This window comes from Micropterus salmoides, unplaced genomic scaffold (genome assembly GCF_014851395.1).
Source record: "Micropterus salmoides isolate LMB-PRFRI ecotype aquatic unplaced genomic scaffold, ASM1485139v1 Ms_hic_scaffold_15, whole genome shotgun sequence".
NCBI classification, from domain to species: Eukaryota; Metazoa; Chordata; class Actinopteri; order Centrarchiformes; family Centrarchidae; genus Micropterus; species Micropterus salmoides.
In genome coordinates, this window is record NW_024040596.1 from 1,440,401 (window position 1) to 1,466,302 (window position 25,902).

Here is a 25,902-nt window from a genome sequence, read left to right on the forward strand (position 1 = left end):
AGTTAGTCCTCTCAAACAGACTAAATCAAAACAGGAACACATTGAAAGAAAGGTTTCAGTTAGACCTGTGATGGAGGAAACCTCTAAAGAATTGGAAATAGCTCCTGAAAAACTTGAAGAACTCAAAGAAACTGAATTTGCAGCAGTTGATGAGGAAATTCGTGTGGCAGACGGTATTCATAAAAAGGAATCAATATCTCTGAAGGAGAGACGACGACAGTTAGCTAAAACTAAAGAGGATACAGACGAACAGGTCCCCTCAAAGTTTAAAGTTAAAACTAAAAAAGCAACTCCCCTTAAAGATGGTACACCTGAAAAACAGGCCGAAATTAAAGAGTTTGTCACAGAGCGTGCAACACTTGATGAGGACATTTATACAATAGAGACCGAGTCAGTATGTCCACAAGAACCACAAAAGAAACTCGCCAAACCTCAAGAGATTATCGTTGAACAAGACCAGCTGAAGGTCAGCACAGCTGAAGATAAAACCTTCAAAGTTAGTCCTCTCAAACAGACTAAATCAAAACAGGAACACATTGAAAGAAAGGTTTCAGTTAGACCTGTGATGGGGGAAACCTCTAAAGAATTGGAAGTAGCTCCTGAAAAACTTGAAGAACTCAAAGAAACTGAATTTGCAGCAGCTAATAAGGAAACTGATGTTTCAGACAGTATCCCTCCAAAGGAATCAATATCTCTGAAGGAGAGACGACAACAGTTAGCTAAAACTAAAGAGGATACAGACGAACAGGTCCCCTCAAAGTTTAAAGTTAAAACTAAAAAAGCAACTCCCCTTAAAGATGGTACACCTGAAAAACAGGCCGAAATTAAAGAGTTTGTCACAGAGCGTGCAACACTTGATGAGGACATTTACACAACAGAGACCGAGTCAGTATGTCCACAAGAACCACAACAGAAACTCACCAAACCTCAAGAGATTATCGTTGAACAAGACCAGCTGAAGGTCAGCACAGCTGAAGATAAAACCTTCAAAGTTAGTCCTCTCAAACAGACTAAAACAAAACAGGAACACATTGAAAGAAAGGTTTCAGTTAGACCTGTGATGGAGGAAACCTCTAAAGAATTGGAAATAGCTCCTGAAAAACTTGAAGAACTCAAAGAAACTGAATTTGCAGCAGTTGATGAGGAAATTCGTGTGGCAGACGGTATTCATAAAAAGGAATCAATATCTCTGAAGGAGAGACGACGACAGTTAGTTAAAACTAAAGAGGATACAGACGAACAGGTCCCCTCAAAGTTTAAAGTTAAAACTAAAAAAGCAACTCCCCTTAAAGATGGTACACCTGAAAAACAGGCCGAAATTAAAGAGTTTGTCACAGAGCGTGCAACACTGGATGAGGAAATTGATTTACCAGAGACCGAGTCAGTATGTCCACAAGAACCACAACAGAAACTCACCAAACCTCAAGAGATTATCGTTGAACAGGACCAGCTGAAGGTCAGCACAGCTGAAGATAAAACCTTCAAAGTTAGTCCTCTCAAACAGACTAAATCAAAACAGGAACACATTGAAAGAAAGGCTTCAGTTAGACCTGTGATGGAGGAAACCTCTAAAGAATTGGAAGTAGCTCCTGAAAATCTTGAAGAACTCAAAGAAACTGAATTTGCACCAGCTAATAAGGAAACTGATGTTTCAGACAGTATCCCTCCAAAGGAATCAATATCTCTGAAGGAGAGACGACGACAGTTAGCTAAAACTAAAGAGGATACAGACGAACAGGTCCCCTCAAAGTTTAAAGTTAAAACTAAAAAAGCAACTCCCCTTAAAGATGGTACACCTGAAAAACAGGCCGAAATTAAAGAGTTTGTCACAGAGCGTGCAACACTTGATGAGGACATTTATACAATAGAGACCGAGTCAGTATGTCCACAAGAACCACAACAGAAACTCACCAAACCTCAAGAGATTATCGTTGAACAGGACCAGCTGAAGGTCAGCACAGCTGAAGATAAAACCTTCAAAGTTAGTCCTCTCAAACAGACTAAAACAGAACAGGAACACATTGAAAGAAAGGCTTCAGTTAGACCTGTGATGGAGGAAACCTCTAAAGAATTGGAAGTAGCTCCTGAAAAGCATGCAGAACTCAAAGAAACTGAATTTGCAACAGTTGATGAGGAAATTTGTGTGGCAGATGGTATTTATAAAAAGGAATCAATATCTCTGAAGGAGAGACGACGACAGTTAGCTAAAACTAAAGAGGATGCAGACGAACAGGTCCCCTCAAAGTTTAAAGTTAAAACTAAAAAAGCAACTCCCCTTAAAGATGGGACACCTGAAAAACAGGCCGAAATTAAAGAGTTTGTCACAGAGCGTGCAACACTTGATGAGGACATTTATACAATAGAGACCGAGTCAGTATGTCCACAAGAACCACAAAAGAAACTCGCCAAACCTCAAGAGATTATCGTTGAACAAGACCAGCTGAAGGTCAGCACAGCTGAAGATAAAACCTTCAAAGTTAGTCCTCTCAAACAGACTAAATCAAAACAGGAACACATTGAAAGAAAGGTTTCAGTTAGACCTGTGATGGAGGAAACCTCTAAAGAATTGGAAGTAGCTCCTGAAAAACTTGAAGAACTCAAAGAAACTGAATTTGCAGCAGTTGATGAGGAAATTCGTGTGGCAGACGGTATTCATAAAAAGGAATCAATATCTCTGAAGGAGAGACGACGACAGTTAGCTAAAACTAAAGAGGATGCAGACGAACAGGTCCCCTCAAAGTTTAAAGTTAAAACTAAAAAAGCAACTCCCCTTAAAGATGGTACACCTGAAAAACAGGCCGAAATTAAAGAGTTTGTCACAGAGCGTGCAACACTTGATGAGGACATTTATACAATAGAGACCGAGTCAGTATGTCCACAAGAACCACAACAGAAACTCACCAAACCTCAAGAGATTATCGTTGAACAGGACCAGCTGAAGGTCAGCACAGCTGAAGATAAAACCTTCAAAGTTAGTCCTCTCAAACAGACTAAAACAAAACAGGAACACATTGAAAGAAAGGTTTCAGTTAGACCTGTGATGGAGGAAACCTCTAAAGAATTGGAAATAGCTCCTGAAAAACTTGAAGAACTCAAAGAAACTGAATTTGCAGCAGTTGATGAGGAAATTCGTGTGGCAGACGGTATTCATAAAAAGGAATCAATATCTCTGAAGGAGAGACGACGACAGTTAGCTAAAACTAAAGAGGATGCAGACGAACAGGTCCCCTCAAAGTTTAAAGTTAAAACTAAAAAAGCAACTCCCCTTAAAGATGGTACACCTGAAAAACAGGCCGAAATTAAAGAGTTTGTCACAGAGCGTGCAACACTTGATGAGGAAATTGATTTACCAGAGACCGAGTCACTATGTCCACAAGAACCACAACAGAAACTCACCAAACCTCAAGAGATTATCGTTGAACAGGACCAGCTGAAGGTCAGCACAGCTGAAGATAAAACCTTCAAAGTTAGTCCTCTCAAACAGACTAAAACAAAACAGGAACACATTGAAAGAAAGGTTTCAGTTAGACCTGTGATGGAGGAAACCTCTAAAGAATTGGAAGTAGCTCCTGAAAAACTTGAAGAACTCAAAGAAACTGAATTTGCAGCAGTTGATGAGGAAATTCGTGTGGCAGACGGTATTCATAAAAAGGAATCAATATCTCTGAAGGAGAGACGACAACAGTTAGCTAAAACTAAAGAGGATGCAGACGAACAGGTCCCCTCAAAGTTTAAAGTTAAAACTAAAAAAGCAACTCCCCTTAAAGATGGTACACCTGAAAAACAGGCCGAAATTAAAGAGTTTGTCACAGAGCGTGCAACACTTGATGAGGACATTTACACAACAGAGACCAAATCCAAAAATATTACAGTTGAAGAAGTCCAGCCAAAGACAGTTATAGATAAGTACGGTGGTGTTACACCTTTTGAAGCAACAAAAATCACCCAGGAACAAGTTGGAATAACAACTTCACAGGTACCCGTGTCGGACGAGGCAGCTGACAAACCAATAAAAATAACAGATGAAGATGCTAAAACAGATACTCTCGACATAAAGGAGTCAGCTACAGTTCTGCGGGACAAACCACCTAAAGAACAAACAACTGAAGAGATGCAGTCCAAGACAGTTAGAGTTAAACATGAATATGGGGACCTAACTCTGTTAGAAGTACCAGAAACAAAACAGGAACGAGTTAAAAGAAAGTTCTTCTCTGCACCTGTGATGGAGGTTGCATCTGAAAAAACTCAGATAGTAATAGACGGAGGCTCTTTATTAGATACCAAACATATTACAGTTGAACAGGCCAAGACTAAGCAAGACATAGTTAAAGATGAACCAGAGAAAATTAAAGTTAAAACCAAGGTTTCAGATGCAGCTAAGCCAGAAGTTACACATGAACACACTTTGGTAGAAAAGGTAATGGACAAAACCAACACAGTTCTTCCAGTTGAAGAGATTAAAACCAGACAGACACAAATAGAAACAAAGACATCAGTTTCTCCTGTAATGGAGGTAACAAAAACAGACATACCAACGGAAGAAGAAGCCCTCAAGGCGATGGGTGAGTCAGAACACATTTCACAAAAGAAAGAACCACCCAAAACAGAAGAACAGCAGAAGCTTGACAAAACATCAGAGAGTATAATTGAAGATGTCCAGACAAAGAAATATAAATCCCTAAAAGAGGAAGGACAGAGTTTAGGCAAAAGTACAAAAACTATCCTTGCGGAAGTGCAGTCCAAGACAGTTGTAGTAAAAGATGAATATGATAGTGTTCCTCCATTGGAAGTAACAGAAACTAAACAGGAGCGAGTCAAAATTAAGTTCTCAGTGGCACCTGTGATGGAGGTTGCATCTGAAAGATCTCTCATTGTGAAAGAGGGAGATGCAAAATCAGAGACTCTCCAAAGGTACATCACACCTGATGAGCTGGTAAAAGATATTGCTTCAAGAAAAGAGAACATTTATAAGTCAGATGACCTTTCTCTGGAAACAAAGGAGTCTTTAAGGGACACAAAAGATATTGGAGTTGAACAAGTGAAGTCAAAAGTAGACCTAGTTCAGGATAAAACTGAGAAGGTCACTCTTATCCCAGAGAAATTACCTGAAAGACAGGGACAAATTGAAAGAAAGGCCTCAGTTGCATCCAGATCTGAAGTAACAGATCAGCACTCTTTGGTGATGCAAGAAGCCCCAGAAAAACTTACAGTGATTGAAAAAACCACCACAGTTCCTCCAGCTGAAGAGATAACATTAAGTCAAAATCAAAGTGAAACAAAGACAACTGTTACTGCTGTAACAGAAGTAACAGACACTGAGATTAAAGACATTAAGTCAAAGAAATCAAAATCCATAAAGGACAAAGCACAGAAGTTGGACAAAGGTACAAAAGGTTCCCTTGAAGAAGTGCAGTCCAAGACGGTTTCAGTTAAAGATGAATTTGGCTGTGTTACTCCATTTGAAGAAACAGAAACTAAACAGGAACATGTTGAAAGAACAATTTCAGTTGCACCTGTGATGGAGGTTGCATCTGAGAAACATCTCATCATTAAAGATGGAAATATTAAATCTGACACCCTCCAAAGATGTATTATACCTGATAAGCTTGTAAAAGACATTGCATCCAGGAAAGAGGACATTTATGAATCTGGCGAGGTTTCTCTTAAAAGACATTCACAAAGTCCAGAGTACCCAAAGAAGAGTGTGGACATTTTATCTGAAAAACAAGAGATCACAGATAAAGATATAAAGTTAAAAGAAGTCACAAGTCAATTTAAAACCAACAAAATCGCATCTGTTGAGGGTAAGATAGCGACAAAACAAAAGCAAACCCAAGAAAATGCAGAAGTGACAGCTGTTACTCAGCAAAACACGCAAAAAATGTTTATAGGAGTAGATGCTAAAACTGAGGCCGTTTTCAGAGACCAATCACCAAGACATGAGGAAGTTAAATATGATAGTACATCTCCAAAGAAAACAGACTCTCTAAAAGACCAAGGGCAGGTTACAGTTGCAGGCATTCAGTCTAAAACAGACACAATTCAGGACGTTTTGCTCAGTGTTACCACAAATGTAGAATCAAAGCCGGAAGAAATAGAAAGAAAGACTTCGAGGACACCTGTAATGGATGTTGCATATGAACAACCATTAATTGTTAAAGAACAGGATATTATTTTAGATGCTCCACAAAGGTATATTTCCCCTGTCAATCTAGAAAAAGACATAAAATCTAGAGACAAGGAGGCTTACATATCAGAGAATATTTCTTTAAAGACGAAAGAAGAATCAACACTAGATAACAGACAGAAGTTAGAAGAAAGCAAGTCAGAGGTTAAAATACTTGGAGACCAAACTACCAAAGTTCCTCCAGTTGAAAGACACTCAACCAGAGCAGAGGCCACCACTACAGAATTACTTCAAGGCCAAGATCAAGAATCTGAAACTGAGTCGACAGTGGTCACAGTTAAAGATAAAAGAGCTACAGTTAGTCCTCTTGAAGGAACAAAAATGAAGCTGAGTGAATACACTGAAAGCAAAGCAGCAGTAACTCCTGCGACTAAGGTGACATCTAAAGAATCACTCACAGCAGATGACAAACCAGAAAAATATACAAAAAGAGGAATTCTCAAAGAGAGAATCACACCAAAAGAGGAACTTGGAACAACCGTGTCCACTGATGTAGACTTTAAAGATGATGAAAGGCCAGAAATAGTTGCTGTTGAGGGCCAAGCTGCTAAAGTTTCTTCCATAGGAGGAATGAAAGTAAGACGGGAACAAGTTGGAAGAAAACCCACAGTTACATCGTTGGTGGAGCAAGATACTTTAGAAAGACAACTGGCTAAAACCAAGGAATTGAAGACAGAAACAATGGGGAAAGACAATATTGTCAAAGAGTTTTGTGAACATGAAAAAACTGAGACAAAAACAAAACAAATCAAAAGAGAGCAGTTAGCTTTACCCACAAAAACAAGTGAGGAAATATATCAATCCAAAGAGGTAGCTGACGAAGAAACAAAGATTTCTGAAAAATACAAAACTGCTACAACAGAGCTAAAAGCTGAGGCCGGTGTGATGCCTAGGCATGAGCCCACTGTCAGAGAACCCTCAGTAACAGATAAAACCAAGCCAGAGATGATTCAGAAAGAGACTGCTGACCACAAAACAGACTCTCCAGAATATACGGAAGGCTCCACCAAGAAATGGGGATCAGAAGTTGAGCATCTGAAAGCAGATGTCCAAAACGTCCCTTCTCAGGAAGTCGTAACCTCAAGCAGAAAAGAGGGAGAAGCTCAAGGGCTTCCAGGGCAGTCCGTCTTAGAAACGAGGGTTTTGTCTTTGGAACCAGAAGGAGAAGTCTGCCTGCAAGAATCTTCAAGAGGTATAGAAGGAAACATGTTATATGTCACCGAGCACGTGTTTTTGATCTGAGCACCAAACATCGTTGTGCACCTCCGCGTTATCATCTTCTCAAGGATTTCTTTGATTCATACCTCTTTGTCGTCATCATTTCAAGAGGATATCCATGTCATGTCACTCATTTTGTTTGGGCACAAACTGTATTTTTGCTCATTGTGAAGAACCGTCACGCTGTCGACCGAGGCAGTCTTTTTTGGTTTCTTATCACCAGATTTCTAAACCTTTGTATGTTTTCATCTTGGGTTTTCTTTGCTGTCCTTGTGTTGTTTGTCTATGCATGGTTCAGTACGCAGCCCATCAGTCTTAGTGAGTTTCTTATTGTCATGTCATTTCATTTCCAAGTTCCTGTGAAGGAGAAGGAGTCACCACCACAAGTCAAAGAAGCACTGGTAAAGCCAGCTGCTCCTCAAGAAGGTACACAACTTCTCTTTAAATCTGTTTCTGTGTGTGTCTGTGTATCTGTGTGAGGGTTTTCTGAAGGCATTCATTTAAGAATGTCACTCCTGAGCAAATATGAATCTTTAAAATTCTATCCTGAAGAAACCCAACATATTAACCAAGTCATTAAAGAGAATGACATACTGTGGACGCCAAATAAGGGGGTTATGAACATAGAATAGCAGTATGAAGTTTGATTCTTTTTGGTGTTAAGATCTTTCTGTTTACTTTGTACTTGAAGAGAGCAAACTCCCGGCAGCTGTTAAAGTTCAAGAAGCTGCCAAAAGGCCTGAAGTCACTGACAAAACCAAAAAGTTGGAGAAGAGAATTACTCCACAAGAAGAAACAAAGCCAGGTATTCAGACAATGATTCTTACAGAATCACCTTGTGCGTTTTAAGAAAGACCACGTGTTTTGGCTACAATACTTCAATTCCCCCTTTTCTTATGCTTGAAGTGACCAAGCCACAGCCTGTCATCAAGGCTGAAGAACCAACCAAGACAGTTGTGGAAGAAGAAAAACCGATTGTGATAGAAAAGATAGCTCCTGAGACAGGTATAGGTATTTGAAGGACTGAGAGGCGAACATCCTCTTTGTTGGAGTTTTTGTGTTATTTCCATCTTTTTCTCATCTTATTTCATCACTGCAAATGTCGACTGTATAACCATCCTCTTGTGTGTTTCCACTGTTGTTGATTGGGTTGTTAGTCTTGTTAGTCCGGGTCGGTATGACCTTTAGCAGCAGTACTGTGCCTTGCTGTGGTGTTGCATTGTTGGTCTTTTAATGTTGTTTGTCCTGTTTTTTTTGGTCATTAATTTATTGACCATGAATCCAACACAAGCATGCCTCATTTGTCCTTGGACACAACTTAACTTCAGCTCTTTATCTTTACGTACGACTCTTCTCTCATGTCATTCAACTAAATCATGTGACACCGGACTACTTTCATTCTGTATTAGAATATTTCTGTTGTTCTGATGTGTTTGATGACAAATTCTCACAGTTTTGTAAGGTCTTCCCATTTTTAAAATCAGTGACATTGCCGTTCATGACTAATTAAATGACCTTATTAACACTTTTCTAAACTATACCTCTGTATTAGATGAAACCAAAGGGCCTGTCCAAGCACCGGGAGGAGTCAAGAAAGGTATGAGCACCACTTACCACTCACTTAGTACGTACATTACACTGCAACTCTCAGGACTTAATCCGCAGCCATAAATATAAACCACCTGATTCTGTTCAAGTGCCCAATAACAGCCTCAAGGCTAAAACATCCACTAGGTTCATGGTTGGAGATGTTGGGACACTAAAGGGTGCAAAAAAAGCTGGGAGTTGACAACTGATTAGCTCTGATTGGCTTAATACATAAATATCAAACCTTCTTACAAAGAGATCAAATAGTTATTTCAAATGTATATAAACATATTATATGTTTTTCTGTAGTATCCTTTGGAAGTCTTTTCTGTGTCCTTTCTGTGTTCTTGTTCTTGTATGTCTGTTAGCTTTATATTTTTATTTTTATTTTCTTTGTATTTTTTACATTTATTTTAATTTTTTATGTTAAGTATGTGTTTGTTCAAATTGTGTGTCGGTTAAATGTCTAATAAGTGTTGTCAAACCTTTACTGCCTCAGAAATGGTTCTGCACAAAAAAGGTATAATTCATCCAGATGATGATGGGACGTTTGAGATTCCCACTTTGAGAAAAACAACCAGAGTCATGAAGGAAGTGGAAGAGGAGCAGGAGATTATCAAACTGAAGAAGATTCCATCAGTTCCAGCTAAAGAGGCTGAAGAAGAGGAAAAGCCTCAGAAGGTCACCAAGACCACCATCTTTGATGTTGAGCAGATGGTGCATAAAGAAGAGGCTGTTGAGATGTCAGTCGCCACCAGGAGACGTGTGGAGGAGAAGAAACCTCGAGACAAAGCCGATGTGGTGAAAAAGCCAGAAATTGTGAAGCCTAAAGAAGAGGAACAGAAAGAAGCTCCAAAAGATGCATGGACACGCCAGAAACCCGTCCCAAAAGATGAGAAACCGAAAGATAAGATTTCTTTGAAGAAAACTCCCAAGGCACCAAAGGAAGAGGAACCTACCCCACCTGCTGCAGCTTTGAAGAAAGTGAAAAAACTGCCTTCAGATGAAGTGGAACCAGAAGTAGTCAAACTAAAACCATTTGAAAAACCTGTTAAACCAGCTGAGGAGCCGGAGAAAGATCAGAAGGAGAGGCCAGACAGGGACAGTGTTCCTTTCCAGAAGGGAGAGAGGATTCCCAGAGAGGTGGAACCCAAAGAACCAGCCAAGAAAGCAGAGAAAGCTCCTCCAGAGGTTAAGGAGCCCCCAGCAAAAGTACCAAAGCCAGTAGATAAAAAGAAAACTCCAGAGAAGGAACCTGAGGAGGTCAAACCACCCACCAAGGTGAAGAAAATCCCAACACAGGAACAAGAGACAGAAAGCATCAAGCTGAAGCCCTTCTCCAGGCCTTCCAAAGAGGCTGCAGAGCCTGAGAAGAAACCAGCCGAGGAGAAAGAGAGGAAGCCAGCCGATGACCTGCGGCGTGTTCGCACAAGCCCTGATGAAAAACCAAAAGAACAAGAGCCAGAGGCTAGACCCAAAAAACCTGAGATCCCAGAAGCTCCAGAGAAGAAGCCGGAGAAGCCGAAGGAAGTAGAGGCAGTGCCAGCAAAGAAGACAGTGTCTCCGGCTCCCGCTGCTATTAAGAAGCCTGAAAAGGTTCCTGAAGAGCCCAAGCCTCTGCAGCTGAAGAAGGGGGTCACACCCAAGGCAAAAGAGGACATGGAAGAAGTGGCTTTGAAGCCTGTGGAGCAGCTGAAGAAGGTTGAGCTGAAAAAGACACCATCTCCTAAGGTTGAGAAGCTTAAGGAAGAAGAGGCAATCCCTGTTGAGAAGAGGCCGAGTGTTGATAAACTCAAAAAGATTCCTAAAACAGTTTCACCCAAAGACTCTATTGAAGCTGTGACTCTCAAAAAGGTCCCAAAGAGGCCATCACCAGAGGAGGAGAAGGCTGCAGAACCAGCAAAGCCTGGTAAAGGCAAGGTTCCTCTTGTGAAGGAGGTTTCTCCTGGAGCTGTGCAGATGAAGAAGGTCGCCACCCAGCCGGAGGAGGAGATATTTGAAGAGGAGTTTGAAGCCCAGGAAGAGCAGGAGCAGGATGAAGAAGAGGCCTGGGGCTGGGAGCTGGTTCCCCGGGACAGTTACGGTTCCGAAGACTGGGAAGGTGAAGGAGAGGAAGGTGCTCTTGAGGTTCCAGGGGTGACCAGGAGAGGTGAGATGGTGGCGGCCCCAATTCGTTGGGTGACGACTGAGAAAAACCCATCCTTCATGTCATGAGTAATCTCTACCCATTCCCAACATCATGCCTCCCATTTGAAACACTTTGACTTCCTTACCATCTTAAGTGTGACGCGACGTATGCCATCCCTTTCTTTTATTTATGTTCATGGTCACTCTGTGTGTCCGTCTGTCTGGTCATGTTCATTGCTTTCAGTCATTTCTGTTATGTCATTTATGTGCATATCCGATCAGTCTAACATGTGTTCTCCCTCTCATTCTGTTTGTTATTCCATCTCTCCATGGTGTAAAAGCTTCATCACTGTCAAGTTATATTCATTATTCATAATTGCAAAACGCCTGTCTTTGTTTCAGTGTCATTTCATATATTTACCATCATTATAACTTCATATTCATCTATCCATTTGAGTGGACATTACATATGTCTTGGCATGTTTATGAAGACGATGACTTAATATCATTTTGCGCAGCAAATTAATTTTAATTGTTTCTGAACAGAGGGGCAACCAGCAGAAGAAGCGGGAAGAGGTAGAGGTAGAGGGCTGAAACGTAAGTTTTAATAAACCTATGAATACTCAGCATGAAAACCCTAACACGGTCTTCAACATGAATGGTGATGCCACAGAATTCTTCTTTAAACTGATATTGGAATTAATTGTTTGTCTTTAATTTGTAATTCAGCCAAGCAGACGCCATCCCCTGGAGAAGGCAGGGGCCGCGGCCTAAAGCCTGGCGGAAAAGGCCCATCACCACCAGAGGAACCCTTCGGAGGATTCAAGCTCAAAGCCGTCCCCCTAAAGTTCATCAAGAAGATTCAGGACATCGTGTTGCAGGAAGCCGAGTCTATTGGCTCGTCTGCTGTGTTTGAGTGTGAGGTCTCTCCTTCCACTGCCATCACGTCATGGATGAAAGATGGCGGTAATCTGCGCGAGAGCCCCAAGCACAAGTTTACTTCTGATGGCAAAGATCGCAAGCTGAACATTATTGATGTCCAGCTGTCCGACACTGGAGAATACACCTGTGTGGCAAAGAACGCCGGCAAGGAAATATCATGCACAGCTAAGCTCATTGTTGAAGGTATTTATATCTCTTTTTCTGCCTTTATAATAACACCGAAGATACTCGGTATAAATAGTATCTCTCGTGATCTTACCTAAGCATTCGCCAATGTCAAATCCCTCATTGCCTTTTTATCTGCTCACAGAGCTACCTGTGAAATGGATCAAAGAGCTGGAGGAGGAGACGTCAGCTATTAAGGGTCAGGCCTTATACATGACCTGCGAGTTGAACAAAGAGAGAGATGTGATATGGAAGAAGAATGGAGAGGTCCTGAAGAAGCAGGCCGGGAAAGTTCAGATCAATATCATTGGTATGCAGCACGCTGTAACCATCCAGAACACCTCTGAGGAGGACACTGGTGTCTATACTTGTGAAGTGGCCGGCCAGGAGGATGTCCTGACCAAAACAAATGTCAAAGTGATTGGTAAGCAAAATAGGACACTTTACAAATCCCTAAACACAGTAACATACATCAATAGTGGTGCTTTCTAAGGAATGTAGACTGGAATGGATTAGGGCAGAAATGGCATTGGGAGTAATTGGGGGCGCCATCTTTGTCCCATTCTTGTTTTCAATTCACATGTTACTATAATGTAATTCAGAAACTTGAAATCACTATGTATTTGTATGCTGATGACATACAACAATATCTTCCAGTTGTTTTGAATATTATACATCTTAATGTCCAATTCAAATTTAAATGTGCTGCAGCTAAATTCAGATATCCACGGTTCCATGTTCACACTGCAAATACAGATTAGAAAGAACTTTGTAATTCTCTCCTTAAACCTTGCTTCAAACTGAAGAAATCTTTGAAAACCGCCTTAAATTAGATAAACTAAGCTAAGACTAAGCCTGTTTTAGCTCTTCTGTTCTGTCTCAGACTACACTTTAGTAATATTTAGCATTTAGTAATGATCCACATTGTGTCTTTAATAGTCTGATAAACACTGATTCAGTCATTTTTTACTCCAACAGAAATTATCAAAGATTGGATTGTGAAACCACTGAGGGACCAGCATGTGAAACCAAAGGCTGCCGCTACATTTAAATGCGAGCTCTTCAAGGAGACTCCCAACTGGAAGTGGCTGAAAGGAGAGAATGAGATCACTCCTTCTGACAAGGTTGAGATCAAGAAGGATGGAAAGGAGCTGACGCTCACAATCAAGAACTGTCAGCCTGATGATGTAGCAGAATATTCCATGGAGGTGGAAGGACGCATCTACACTGCCAAGTTAACCCTAGGAGGTTCATCTATCTATCTACCTACTTACCATTCTTTACAATACGACTGTAGTGTCTTTATGTCACTTATGGTTCATATTTATGAGTACTAATACAACCTCTTTCGCAGAGCGGGAGGCTGAGATCCTGAAGCCCCTGGCCAGCGTTGAGGTGGTTGAGAAGGAAAACGCCACGTTTGAGACGGAGATCTCTGAGGAGGATGTTCCAGGGGAATGGAAGCTCAAAGGAGAGGTTTTGACCAGATCCCCGGTAAGATGGTGGACTCGTTTTCGTGAAGGATCACATTAGTCTTAAAGCATGTATTTCAACATTTAGATGTTTCACTACTTTTTATGTATAAATGCACTGTAATGTTTTCATCAGATGTGCGACATCCAGATGGACGGTGCAGTGCGTAAGCTCACGCTGAAAAATTGCCAGTTGGATCACGCCGGAGAAGTGTCCTACCAGGCGCTGAACGCTATAACCAGCGCAATGCTCAACGTCAAAGGTAAGGAGTGCTCCTGGTATGTGGGATCAGAATCACCATCGGTGCACCATGATTTTAGGATAGTAGCTGTAAAAATAAAGGCGTAAGGTCCGTGGGCAATAAAATAAAGCTTTTTGGCATCTGAGAGCGGACCTTAGATCTTTATTTAATAGGATTGAAGAATCAAAGTCATTATTTGTGCCATTCTTTGAGACTTTCTGCAGCCCGGGAAGACGCGAAGGAATTTTAATTTGGGATCCCAACTTTTACCAACGGTCGAAATGTTGTCCTGTATTTGTTGTTCTATTTGTTGTACAGTCTGTTCAGTGGAAAATCTGTCTGGTGTTCTGTCAGATTTGGCATTGTGTAGAAAATGTGTGTAGTGTCACTCTCACTATATTATTTGTTCTGTCTGTGGTTACATGTTTTTGTTATGTTTGTACTTACAGTGGCCAGTTTATTAGGTACACCAACTCCCATGTTCATGAATGGGTCCCTGCATCAGACATGAAATCACATTGTGTTAGTTTTTCCCAAAAAAAAAGGAGTTCAGTAACTGTCATTTTTGAAGAGCAGCAGAAGGTTGATTTTCCCTAATAGTCACAAACAGAAGGCAACTGGTGAAAACTTGATGTAAAGCAAGTAGAAAGAAGAAAGGCCTGAAGATTGAAGAGTCCTGTCGCATTGTGATAAAACTGTGATGCCAGCTGAACAAGATGATGGACTGGTTCTTCGACGTAAAACTTTTGGTGAATGTTTCAAATGTAAAGAAACCCTGTCCCCAGGAAGTCAGCGTGCCTTGATGACTGCATTTTAGCCATGGAGTCCCCTTGATGCCAAGCGCCAAAGAAGCTGCAAGACAGTATTTTTGAACAATCCCTGGTATGCAAAGTGATGTAGATTTGCTTAGATGACCTACACAAACTGAAGATGTCTCCTGAAGGTTTTCTGTAGGATAAGATAGGATGAGCTACGTAGAGCATTAATAAGCCGCAGTCTAGTCAGAAACAAGCAGTAGCATGGGGTTTCCATGTCACTACCCCCTGATATCCCTGTGGTATGATTCCATACACTTGTAGAACCATAGAGGGGTACAACCCAGTACTGCAGACAAGGGGGTCCGTGGTAAACTGGCCACTTGGTGTAGGCTGCTGTGCTGTTGTGTTCTGTTGTGTTGTTGATGTTCTGTACCTGTGTTACCTTTTTAACCCAGAAATCGAAATGGACTTTGTTGTCCCGCTGAAGGACGTTTCTGTGCCTGAAAAGAAACAGGCTAAGTTTGAGTGCACCATCACGAAGGATGTCACTAAGGTCATGTGGTATAGAGGGGCTGACATCATCACCCCAGACCAAAAGTACGACATCATCGATGATGGAAAGAAGCATATGCTCGTCATAAACTGCTGTGAGTTTGACGATGAGGATGAATATACAATCGAGGTTTTGGGCAAAACTTCAACTGCTAGACTCACAGTGGAGGGTAAGTGCTGGACATAACTAGCAGAACCTTGATTGTTATGAGTCCGGTGCCTCGTCTTTCAAACTAACTCATATGAATATGCTTTACTAACATAATTATAGGTATCAGGCTCAAATTTATCTCGCCAATAAAGGACCAAACTGTGAAGGAAGGCAACACGGCTTGGTTTGAGCTGGAGCTCTCTCATGAGAACATCCCCGTCTCCTGGTACAAGAACGATGTTAAAATTCATCCGAGCAGAACAGTGGTCACTCGTGTGGACGGAAAGAAACATGTGCTAGAATTAAAGGAGGTGACTCTAGATGATACTTGCCAAGTTAAGGCTGAGGCCAAAGGAATTCCTTCCATGGCCAACCTGACAGTCATAGGTAAACCCAGAAACCATCTGTCCTCTGTCCTCTTTCAGCCTCTCCTTCTTCTTCCCCACAGCTTTTTGTACAGTTTGTCTGTGTCTGTCCGTGTCCACCAAACGACCTTATTGTGTATTTGTAAGATTGTTTCTGTGTTGTAAAAAGCTGTTTCTCTATGTTGTGCGTTTGTGTTCCTCGTCTCATTTGACTGTCTTGTCTTTTGTTTGCTGTGTGCCGTATATATGTGTTGTATATGTGCGATGGGGAGTCACACAAACATTTCCCCTATTCCAGAGGGAGATGCGTACTTCACAGTTAAGCTGCAAGACTATACCGCAGTGGAGAAGGACGAGGTGGTTCTAGATTGCGAGCTAAGCAAAGACGTCGATGTCATGTGGTACCACGAGGAGGCCGAGATCAAGACCTCTAAGACGGTGGCCATTAAGGCCGAGGGCAAACGCAGAACCCTCGTCATCAAGAAAGTCGGGGACAAAGACAAAGGACAGTACCTATGTGATTGTGGAACGGACAAAACGACAGCAACGCTTCACATTGAAGGTAAAGACGCAGAGTTTGTTTTGGATTCACCTGCATCGCCTCTTTAACCTCACGGCCCATCACCCAGTGTTTTGCACTTGAAGCACCATTTTTGTCCTCATCACTTCTTAATTACCCCTGTCTTCACCTGTGTGTGGTCTTTCATCACTCCACTCTTCCGAAAATGGTACAAACACACTACAAGAGTTGAAGGTTTCCAAAGAAAGCCTCTTATCGAAGTTGTGATGTATTCACCCCTGATTATCACCCTAATTTGGGAGGAGGATCAGTCCTCTCTTGTAGTGTTCTTCTACCATAACTGGTCTGTTTTATTGTCTTGGTGTTTGTTTGTTGCTATGCGTGGTCTCAAAGACACTTATTCAGAAGGTCTTCATGGTTCCCCTAACAGAACCATCACTCTACAAAGAAACAAACCCCTTTGGTGCCTTTTGAAGAACTGTGGCCCCTCTCTAATCTAATAGATCCATAAAGAACCAATTGGCTCCTCATAAGTTCAATTGCCCCCATTAATTAACTTCCTAGGAAGGAGATGCTGGTACCTTCAGCAGCAGAATCTCCTTTACTGACCAATAGGCAATCCTTGTAAAGGTTGCTTACAGCAAAATGAAGGCTGTTTTTTAAATAAATTATAATAAAAAAAAATAAAATAAAAAAATAAAAAAATTATCAAGCCAGCTGTATCTGTGCTTGTCTGTTGTCTAAGTATTTGTATATGTGTGTGTATATATGTTGAGTTTGTTTGAATATTTAAATGTCTGAACGTCTTCTGTAAGTATTTTGTCCCTGTCTCTCTTAAACGTCAGCTCGCCACATTAAAGTGGTTCGGCCGATGTACGGCGCTGAGGTGTTTGACGGAGAGACTGCTCGATTTGAGGTCGAGCTCAGTGAGGACGACGTCCATGGCCAGTGGAAACTGAACGGAGAAGTCCTCAGTCCATCCGCCGTATGTGTCATTAATATTCATCCCAGCAGATATTCTCTTGTGCTGCAGTTCGATTCACTTTCATTTTGACTAAACTCGTATTTAAAAGTTTCACATATCTAACCTATCAGGGTTAAAACGTGAAGTATGAGAATGTTTGATGTCTCGTTAGCTCACAAATGAAAGTGAATTGACCACGGCCCTGCTCTGATCCCTTTTCCTGGAGTCTTTGTGTTTTTACTGAAATGCTGAAGTTTGTCGGCCACCTGCAGGACGTTGAGATCGTGGAGGACGGTGCCAAACACACTCTGGTCTTGTACAACTGCAGAGTCCCTCAAACGGGCGAGGTGGCGTTTACTGCCGCCAACGCCAAGTGTTCTGCCAAGCTGAAAGTGAAGGGTGAGCCTTCACTTCCTCTCTCCAACTTCATGTGCAAAGCACAGTACCGTGCTCATGGTTTTCTTTTTTGAAAATGAAAAACTTTCTTTCTGCTTACCGTTCTTAAGTTCCATCTGTGCCTTGATATTAACTCTGTGTGTCTGGATCAACAGAGCTCCCAGTCTCGTTCATTACCCCGCTGGCTGACGTGCACGTGTACGAAAAGGATGAGGCAAAGTTTGAGCTGGAAATTTCTAGAGAGCCCAAAAGCTTCCGCTGGCTGAAGGGATCTCAAGAGCTGTCAAACGACGATAAGTTTGAACTCCTGGTGGAGGAAAAGAGACACACTCTCATTGTAAAATCTGCCAGATATGAAGATGAAGCCAAGTACATGTTTGAGGCTGAAGATAAAAGGACTTCTGGGAAGTTGATTATCAAAGGTAATCAGAGAGCCGGACCACTTCAGCTTCATTAGGCAGGACTGGTGTAATGTGTGAGTGTGAGCAACACCTTGCTTCTTGTGTGCTCTGTAATCAGTGTGTTTGCCTAAAGCCATTCAAAGATTGCCAGACAACAAACACCGTATAGACTCCAGGTCCACATATCTGAGGGCACTTTGATGTGGCTCTGTTTTTCCTGGTTTGGTCCAGGCCTCTTGGTTCCCATGAAGGGACATCTTAATGACATATTAGACAATGGTCTAAGCCCAGCTCCATAAAGAAAAGATTCTCCTGGTTTGGTGTGACAGAACTTGAAAGGCCTGCACACAGCCCTGATCTCAGCCCCATCCAAAACCTCTGGGATGAACTGGAGTTCTGTGACTGAGAGCCAGACCTGATCCCCCAACATCACTGTTCTCTTGTGTTTAAATCCCTGCAGCAGGTTCAACATATGGTGAAAAAATCAGCAGAGTGGAGGCTTTATGTATTATTATTTATTTATGGTCCCCATTCCTGACAATGTTGGGCCCACCTTACCTTCCTGTAGGGCCACCATCAGGCCAGAAAGTCCACAAGAAAAACTCTAACTTATTGTATGTTCTGCTCTGCTGAGGATGAGCTGTTTTCCTGACGACCAGTTTAGTATCGGGGCTGTAATGAACACTGCAGCCTCTAGGGGACCCAGGAGCAGGACTTGAAGCCAGACTGGTCTTAAAAGGCTAACAGTGATTGCAGATAGGACCTGTTACTGTTTATACTCCAAACACTTGAGTGGAGCACAGAAAAAGCAACCAGTGAAAATGTTTTAAGCTTGCTCTTTTGAACACATCATCACCACCTTAATCTGTATGTTTTCTTGTCTCACCAACTTTAATTCCCCGTATATATACATATATATATATATAATTTCTGTTTGTCAGGTATTCGCCTCGAATTTATCAGGCCGATTAAAGATGTGACCGTGAAGGAACGAGAAACTGCGGAGTTCAGTGTCGAACTCTCTCATGAAAAGATCCCGGTGGTCTGGTACAAAAACGACATCCGTCTGCACCCCAGCAAGGTGGTGCACATGTCGGAGGACGGAAAAGTCCACACGCTGGCCTTCAAGGAGGTCACCGTCGACGACACCTCCATGATCAAAGTGGAGGCCATGGGCAAGACCTCAGAGGCCATGCTCACCGTGCTCGGTTAGTCTCACTTTGTAGAAGGGCTTCAAACTCATCAGTAAATGCCAAAGAATTAACACTGAGCTGCACGTGACACAGGGATAGTTCTGCACTGGTGACCTTTGTTTAGTCTATCACTCTGTATTCTCCTCTGGCATCCCAGACGTCTGTGTTATCGCCGATTGTTTTTCTCTGGTCATTACTGGTTATGTTGTATGCCTTCTTGCAGAGGGCGACCTGTACTTCACAGTTAAGCTCCAGAACTACACCGCCGTCGAGAAGGACGAGGTGATTTTGTCCTGCGAGCTGAGCAAGGCGGCCGCCGAGGTCAAATGGTTCAAGGACGGTAACGAGATCTTTCCCTCCAAGAACATTCTCTTCCAGTCGGACGGCAAGAAGCGCACGCTGGTCATCAAGAAGGCGGCAAAGAGCAGCATGGGAGCGTACGCCTGCGACTGTGGCACTGACAAAACCGCAGCAGACCTGAACATCGAAGGTAATACCTGCGGCGATCCGGCCCCTCCCCCCAGAACCCCGGTCAGGACCGCAGAATCAGACGCCGTTCACCGCCTCTCTCTGGGCCGTCCTTCATCACCGTGTCCTGTTCTCTCATTCTGAGTGTTTGTAATGTTTGTTAACCCTGGAGGATAATCCAGCCCTAAACATCTGATCATTATAACTGTACACAAAGCAAATCTGTGAACTCTGAGGAAACAAAGGAGACAAGAAACTAACTCTCATGTCAATGTCTCTCCTCCCAGACGTCCATGTTTGCCTTCATATACATGTTATAATATTCCTTTGGCATTTAAAACATTTACTTTACTTATTTTTACTCATGAAGTTTGATATTTTACAGGAGATAATGTTCAAACATTTTTCCAGGGCAAGATATCTGATTTCCTGTTACAAAAAAGGAACTTATTATACAGCTGATTTAAAGCAAAACCAAGCGCACAAGCAGAGTTTCAGTAAAACAGTTTTGCACATTTTTCTTTCAAAGTCTTAAAACTTAAGCAACAATTTGTTTTTAATTAATAACACATTCATAAAGTTAGTCATGTCTTTAGTTATTTTAAGTGACTATTTGGTATTAATTTGTTTATTAATGTAAATTTACTCGTAGGTTTTCGTATCTGTCACAAGATTATAAATGCTTCTGATATTCATTATTAATCCTGATAAAAATAGGGTAGAAATGTTCTTGTAACACTAATAATTCAGTGCTAATGTTGTCTGTTGGGTGTGTGGAGATGTTTCATAGGGCTGGGTTATCGTCCAGAGTTCCTCAACGTCTTCTGCTTTTGCATAAATTGTAAGACGCTCCGAAAGAGAGCGTCAGCTGCTCGCCTGAACTGTCACATGTCCACTGTGTGTCCTCCACTGTGTGTCCTCCACTGATCATCAGACTCGGCGTCTCTTTCACTATGAAACTGTTTTCACTTGATGTTCTCTCAGAGTTTTCCCCGCCTCGCCTCTCCTCTTTGGTTTCCCTCTAACGTCTTTCTAAACCTCTGCAGAGCGCGACATCAAGGTCGTTCGCCCGCTGTACAGCGTGGAGGTCACGGAGACCGAGTCGGCCAAGTTTGAGACGGAGATTTCAGAGGAGGACCTTCACGGCATCTGGAAACTGAAGGGAGACACGCTGCACCCGTCTGCTGTAAGAACAAACACATTCTCTGGTCAGCTCGTCTCGCAGTTGAGATGAAGAGATTCTAAAGTTAGTTTGAACTGTGGATGTTTGTTCTCAGGACGTGGAGATCAAGGAGGAGGGAACCCGTCACATGTTGATCCTCTTCAACTGCAGGAAGGACATGGCCGGAAGTGTAGACTTCTCTGCAGCGAATGCCAAATCCTCAGCTCAGCTCAGGGTCAAAGGTGACTTCTTCTTCTTGACAGACGACACTGTACATGTACACTGGAGCCTGGTTAAGCAGCATTTAGGTGATGAAGTAATTAACATGTTCTGAGAAACCCAGCATCTCCGTCATCCTGATTGGCTGAGTGGTTAACGTCACACGGTTAAGTGGGGCTTTTCTGAAACATTTTAATCTGTATCGGCTTGTTGAAGCTCTCTGGTTTACCAAACGTTTACAGTTTACAGACCTTCTTGTGTCAGCTGTAGATTTCTGGGTGAAACTCATTTTTTTTGCACATTTAAACAATTATGATGCACAAAAACTCAAAATCTGCAGTTAACAATGTCTATTAAGCCATTTTCATACAAAAACACTGACTGAAAATGCTTTTAAAAAATCCAAATTATTATACATTCACAAAAGAATGTCACATTACAGAGACGTGAGGCAAAAATAGAGCCGCAGTGTAGAAGCAGCAGAGCTTCTTCTGGTGGACAACAAAGAGTTCAAGATGAGATAATAAAGCTCAGGCGGGTGAAGTTTGTCAGGCTTCAACTTAACAAACCAGGTAAAGTGAAGTCATCAGGTAATTAAGAAACTCTTCTCAACCAGCCAGTGTGAAAAAGTGTTACCCAACGTTACCTGCAAACCATAGGGTCATTTACACCGGGGACCCTGGGGACATTTAAAGCATAATTTATTAAAATGCTCTGAAATGTAGCTTGCAGTCAAATAACAAATGAAAACGCCATTAAGAAAGGTTTATTTCCACATTAAGAAAACATGCTATGCCATTAAAATATAGAAGAAACAAATGTGCATTGTTCAAAAAAAGTAACTTAAGCTAAAAAAACAAGCTGCTGATTCTAAAACGACCCAAAAACGTCAGTAACTTTAACAACTTCTGGACACAGTTTCTTTTTGGCCAAGTTTTCTGTTCTCTCCCTGTGAACATGACAAAGAGGAGGAGAGAATAAATCAGGCCTCAGCAGGGAGGATGTTACAGGAGAAAAGTTGATGTGCAGGAGAAACAGATCTGAGAGCTGCTCTCACTTAGATTCTGTTAGATTCATATATTGTGAAATGTCACCTGCCTCCTGAATTCTGTGTTTCCTTTTACATAAATAGAAACATTTCCACCATAAATTGGCGCAGAAACTTCTTTCAAACAGTGTTGAAGGATCTTTTCGTACCTAATATCACATATCGTGGTGTCTCTTCACAGCCCTAATCTGAGCCACACAAAGTGATGCCCTGGCTGCAAACACACGTTTTGTCGTTTCTTCCTCCGGTTTGTCTGGAGGTTTGTTCGACGTATAACAGATATTTAATATATTCTACACTGCAACAAAACCTCCATCTTGTTTATTCTCATATTGTTATTTTTATGCAGCTTCAACAAAACTCAGCCGACATGATGATAATCTTACAATAAGAGAAGTGAATCAATCTCAGCCACTGACTCAGAAATACACAGCTCTAGTATTGAAGTAGTTTTACCGGTTTCTTGCTTTGGGATAAGAAATACTTTCCACAACAATCGACAGCGATTTTTTTCAGTTTTTAAATTGAATATTTAATCAAAACTGGTCAAACGATGAGACTGTAACGCTTTAACATCCACGTCTCTCCAGAGTGGAAGCAGAGGTGGACAAAGTACACAAATCTTGTACTTGAGTAGTCTTTAAATTTCTACTTGAGGCAAAGTACAAAAGTACCTGCTTTTAAAATACACAAGTATCAAAAGTAAAAAGTACTATTAGTGTGGTTTTGCTTGTCAGGGACAAAACAAACAGAATTTAAAAACCATCGTCAGTCAAAGAATGTACTAGCTGTACTTGTATGAACTGTTGAGTACTTTAATTTATAACAAAACAGAATATTTGTTAAACTCTTGACATGTTTTTGTGTAAAAAATCTGACTTTGTAAAATAACTGAAGCTGTCAGATAAATATAGTGAAGTAAAAAGTACAAGATCTCCCGAGAAAGTGTCATGAAAAGTACAAATACTTCTAATTTGTACTCAAGTACAGTACTTGAGTAAATGTACTTTAATGTCCTTTAAAAACTGAACTTTTTTAGTTCGTGCTCCTGAACTGATCTGCGAGCTGCCTGTCAGTCAGAGCAGGCGGTGACTGTAAACTCTTCAGACTGACTGATTAAACCAACAGTCCAGCTCTCAGCTCGCGCTCACTGCCAGCTCTAACTGGCTGTTAAGGGGCTTTAATTCAGGCATGTGAAGAAGCCTGTTGTAAATAACTTGATGCGGTTTGTTAATCCAAACGGACATCCCGGGCCTCAGCGCAGCCCCCCGTTACCAACACTTCCAAAACAGTGGTTACATGGCAGCGTGAGCACGCAGGCGTTCTGCAGCGGGACGTTGGGTAACTCCTGCGAGGAGCTCCACATTCTCCTTTTCCAGGAAAATTTCAGGCTGGTGATTGACAGGAGCAGATTGTCTCCCCTGATGGGTTTGTCAGAGGTGGGCTCTCAGCCAATCGGGTCCCTCGGTTATTTTAGAAGCCGCATGCCTTATCTAGAGCGGGGTTTGCAGTGATTGGCAGGGGGGGAGGACACGACCCCGTCTCTCACTGGTTTCTGCCGGCCATATAGATCTGACGGCAGGTCGTATGCTAATGAGCGTGGCCCCCCAGTGCCAAGTCGCAGGGCGGCTGGCTTCAGTTGTCCTGAGGGCTTCCAGCGGCCTGCCTTCAGCTCGACCACACCATGAGGATTAGCCACTGAGGATTAGCCGTTTCTCTGGGGACTTTTTGGATATATTGACCTGTTTCGGGGGGGGACTAACCATGTCTTCTCCCCAATCCAAAGCCCGAGTGATCGGCCTGAAGAGGCCGCTGAAGGACGTCACCCTGACTGCCGGAGAGACGGCCACCTTCGAGTGCGAGCTGTCATACGAAGGCATCGCTGCCGAGTGGTTCCTGGGGGGTACAAAGCTGGAACCGAGCGACAGAGTAAGTCCCAACATACCTGACCGAGTCCTCACAAGGTTTCTGCACCACGAACAGGCTGACACACTTAGAAGGTCTTTGCAGATACTGCACGAGTCCAGGCCTGGTTGTGGTTCTGGTCCAGAGCTAGGGCCGGTGTTTCCCCCTCCATTTGTACACAGTGTTCAGTTTTCTCTGCACCTTGCTGCTCCAGCTTCAGCTTGTCTTCATATAAGGGCCTGCTGGTGGCGGTTCAGGATTCCAGCTGAGCACTTGATCCTGGTTTTGAGATAACGCAGGCAGGAGGGCTTTTCTGCCCCGCAAGCGTTTCTGCACGGTTATTTTTAACAGCTGCAGGAGGTTGAGGCGCAGGGCAGGTGGCAACAGGAGCTATTTGACAGCTTCGGCTTTAAAGTCACACAACGCGCTGTAAATGTTTCTGCCGGGGTCCAAATCACTGCTGCTGAGTGAAGAGCTGGACGCAGCCGGGTGGGAGTCCAGGCGCTGGAGAGATATCCAGTCATAACGCAGGATTAGTTTGATTATCGGATGTAACCTGAGAGCTCTGAGGTTCCCAGCGACACACGATCTCTCTCTGGGTTGTGCAAGCGTGATTTACGGCGCGTTGCGTGGGTGGAGATTCACACGCTACATCAGCTGGTTCATCAGATCTCAGACTGAAGCCTCTAGTTCTTTAGAAGTGAGAAAATAAATATGTCTAACAGAGTTCTGAAGGGCTTTAATTCTGACCCTACGTACACAAACCTGCTGCTTAGTTGTTGGTTAACGGCTCTTCTTCACATCAAACATTTATTTAATGGCTTATTTTTGGTTACAAAATAAAGTCACTGTTGATTTAAACTAAGATTGGTGTCACTCAGCCTTCAGTTAAACTTGTCTTAAAAAGATTAAACCAGATCTTTTATTCAGGAAAAACCCAGTTAGGTGGTTTGATGTATTTAAGATCTGTTACCAACATGGAATAAATGATTTCTGACACTGGTAGGTGCTGCTACACGTGAAGAAACTGGAGTTTAACACTTTAAAACAACACAGTTGGACATATCCAGTTCAGAGAGCGCGGAAGTCAGATATGGAGCTTGTTGACTTTAAATTTAAAGCTGCGGTGCTTTAATCCCGGTCGGTGAATAAAAACACGTGAAAGCCACATATTTAGTTTCAGCGAGGAGCTTTTAGTGATGCAACAGATCTCCAAGACAACAGCTCCGACACCCCCACAAACACATCTGAAATACGAAGGAGGTATTCAGTCTTTTATCAGACCTGAAGAACGAAGAACGGTGTTACTGTTAATGGCTTTATTTTACTCTCAAAAGCAAAACATTGAACTGTCTAAAGCTGGTTGGAAACAGAGCTGCTCAGTTATTTTTGCATCTGATAACAAAACAAGAAACATTTCAACTGTATTGATCACTGAAAATGTATTTAAGGTCTATTCTCAATTGTCACAAACCAAATGGGATCACAAATCTCATCACGGCTCCTTCACTGGTGGAATAACAGTGAGCAGCTGGTGAGGCTACTTTAATTCATCAGCGCTGATAAAAACAAAGACAAATATAAAAATGAGCCAAGAGAAAGTCCTTTTGAAATGTTTTTATTATCTTATAACAGCTAGAAATACAGATCATTGTAATCGTGTTTAAAGAAATGGACTGTGTAAATGTCAGATACACCACATGTTTAGTTCCTCTGTGTGCGCAGGCAGTTCAGTGTCTGTGGATGTGTTGTAAAATCAGCCGTCAGGTGTCAGAGGTCGTGCAGTTTAAATTGGGGGAAGGAAAGCAGCTGCCTGGATTCGTTTTAGCTGTCACAGCTCAGCTGAGAGACCGAGGACGC

General features: G+C 42.2%; 2 protein-coding genes across 5 annotated transcripts in view; both read left to right on the forward strand.

Moving 5' to 3' along the window:
• Window positions 1-25,902, forward strand: part of ttn.2 (titin, tandem duplicate 2) — a 231,626-nt gene that overhangs the window by 104,835 nt on the left and 100,889 nt on the right. For all 4 annotated transcript variants that reach the window (XM_038719985.1, XM_038719986.1, XM_038719987.1 and 1 more), the window contains 10 exons: window positions 8,958-9,002; window positions 11,666-11,716; window positions 11,849-12,244; window positions 12,372-12,650; window positions 13,205-13,474; window positions 13,581-13,720; window positions 13,835-13,961; window positions 20,755-20,894; window positions 20,986-21,112; window positions 23,924-24,066. In XM_038719985.1, the coding sequence (XP_038575913.1) occupies window positions 8,958-9,002; window positions 11,666-11,716; window positions 11,849-12,244; window positions 12,372-12,650; window positions 13,205-13,474; window positions 13,581-13,720; window positions 13,835-13,961; window positions 20,755-20,894; window positions 20,986-21,112; window positions 23,924-24,066 (1,718 nt within the window). The remainder of the gene's footprint in view (window positions 1-8,957; window positions 9,003-11,665; window positions 11,717-11,848; window positions 12,245-12,371; window positions 12,651-13,204; window positions 13,475-13,580; window positions 13,721-13,834; window positions 13,962-20,754; window positions 20,895-20,985; window positions 21,113-23,923; window positions 24,067-25,902) is intronic.
• On the forward strand, window positions 9,523-11,248 carry LOC119903759 (muscle M-line assembly protein unc-89-like). Its single transcript, XM_038720002.1, has one exon. The coding sequence runs from the start codon at window positions 9,578-9,580 to the stop codon at window positions 11,204-11,206; it is 1,629 nt and encodes a 542-aa protein (XP_038575930.1). The 5' UTR covers window positions 9,523-9,577; the 3' UTR covers window positions 11,207-11,248.

What these genes read in the sequence shown, in the direction of transcription:
- LOC119903759 (XM_038720002.1), top strand. Translation starts at nt 9,578, where the DNA reads ATGAAGGAAGTGGAAGAGGAGCAGGAGATTATCAAACTGAAGAAGATT.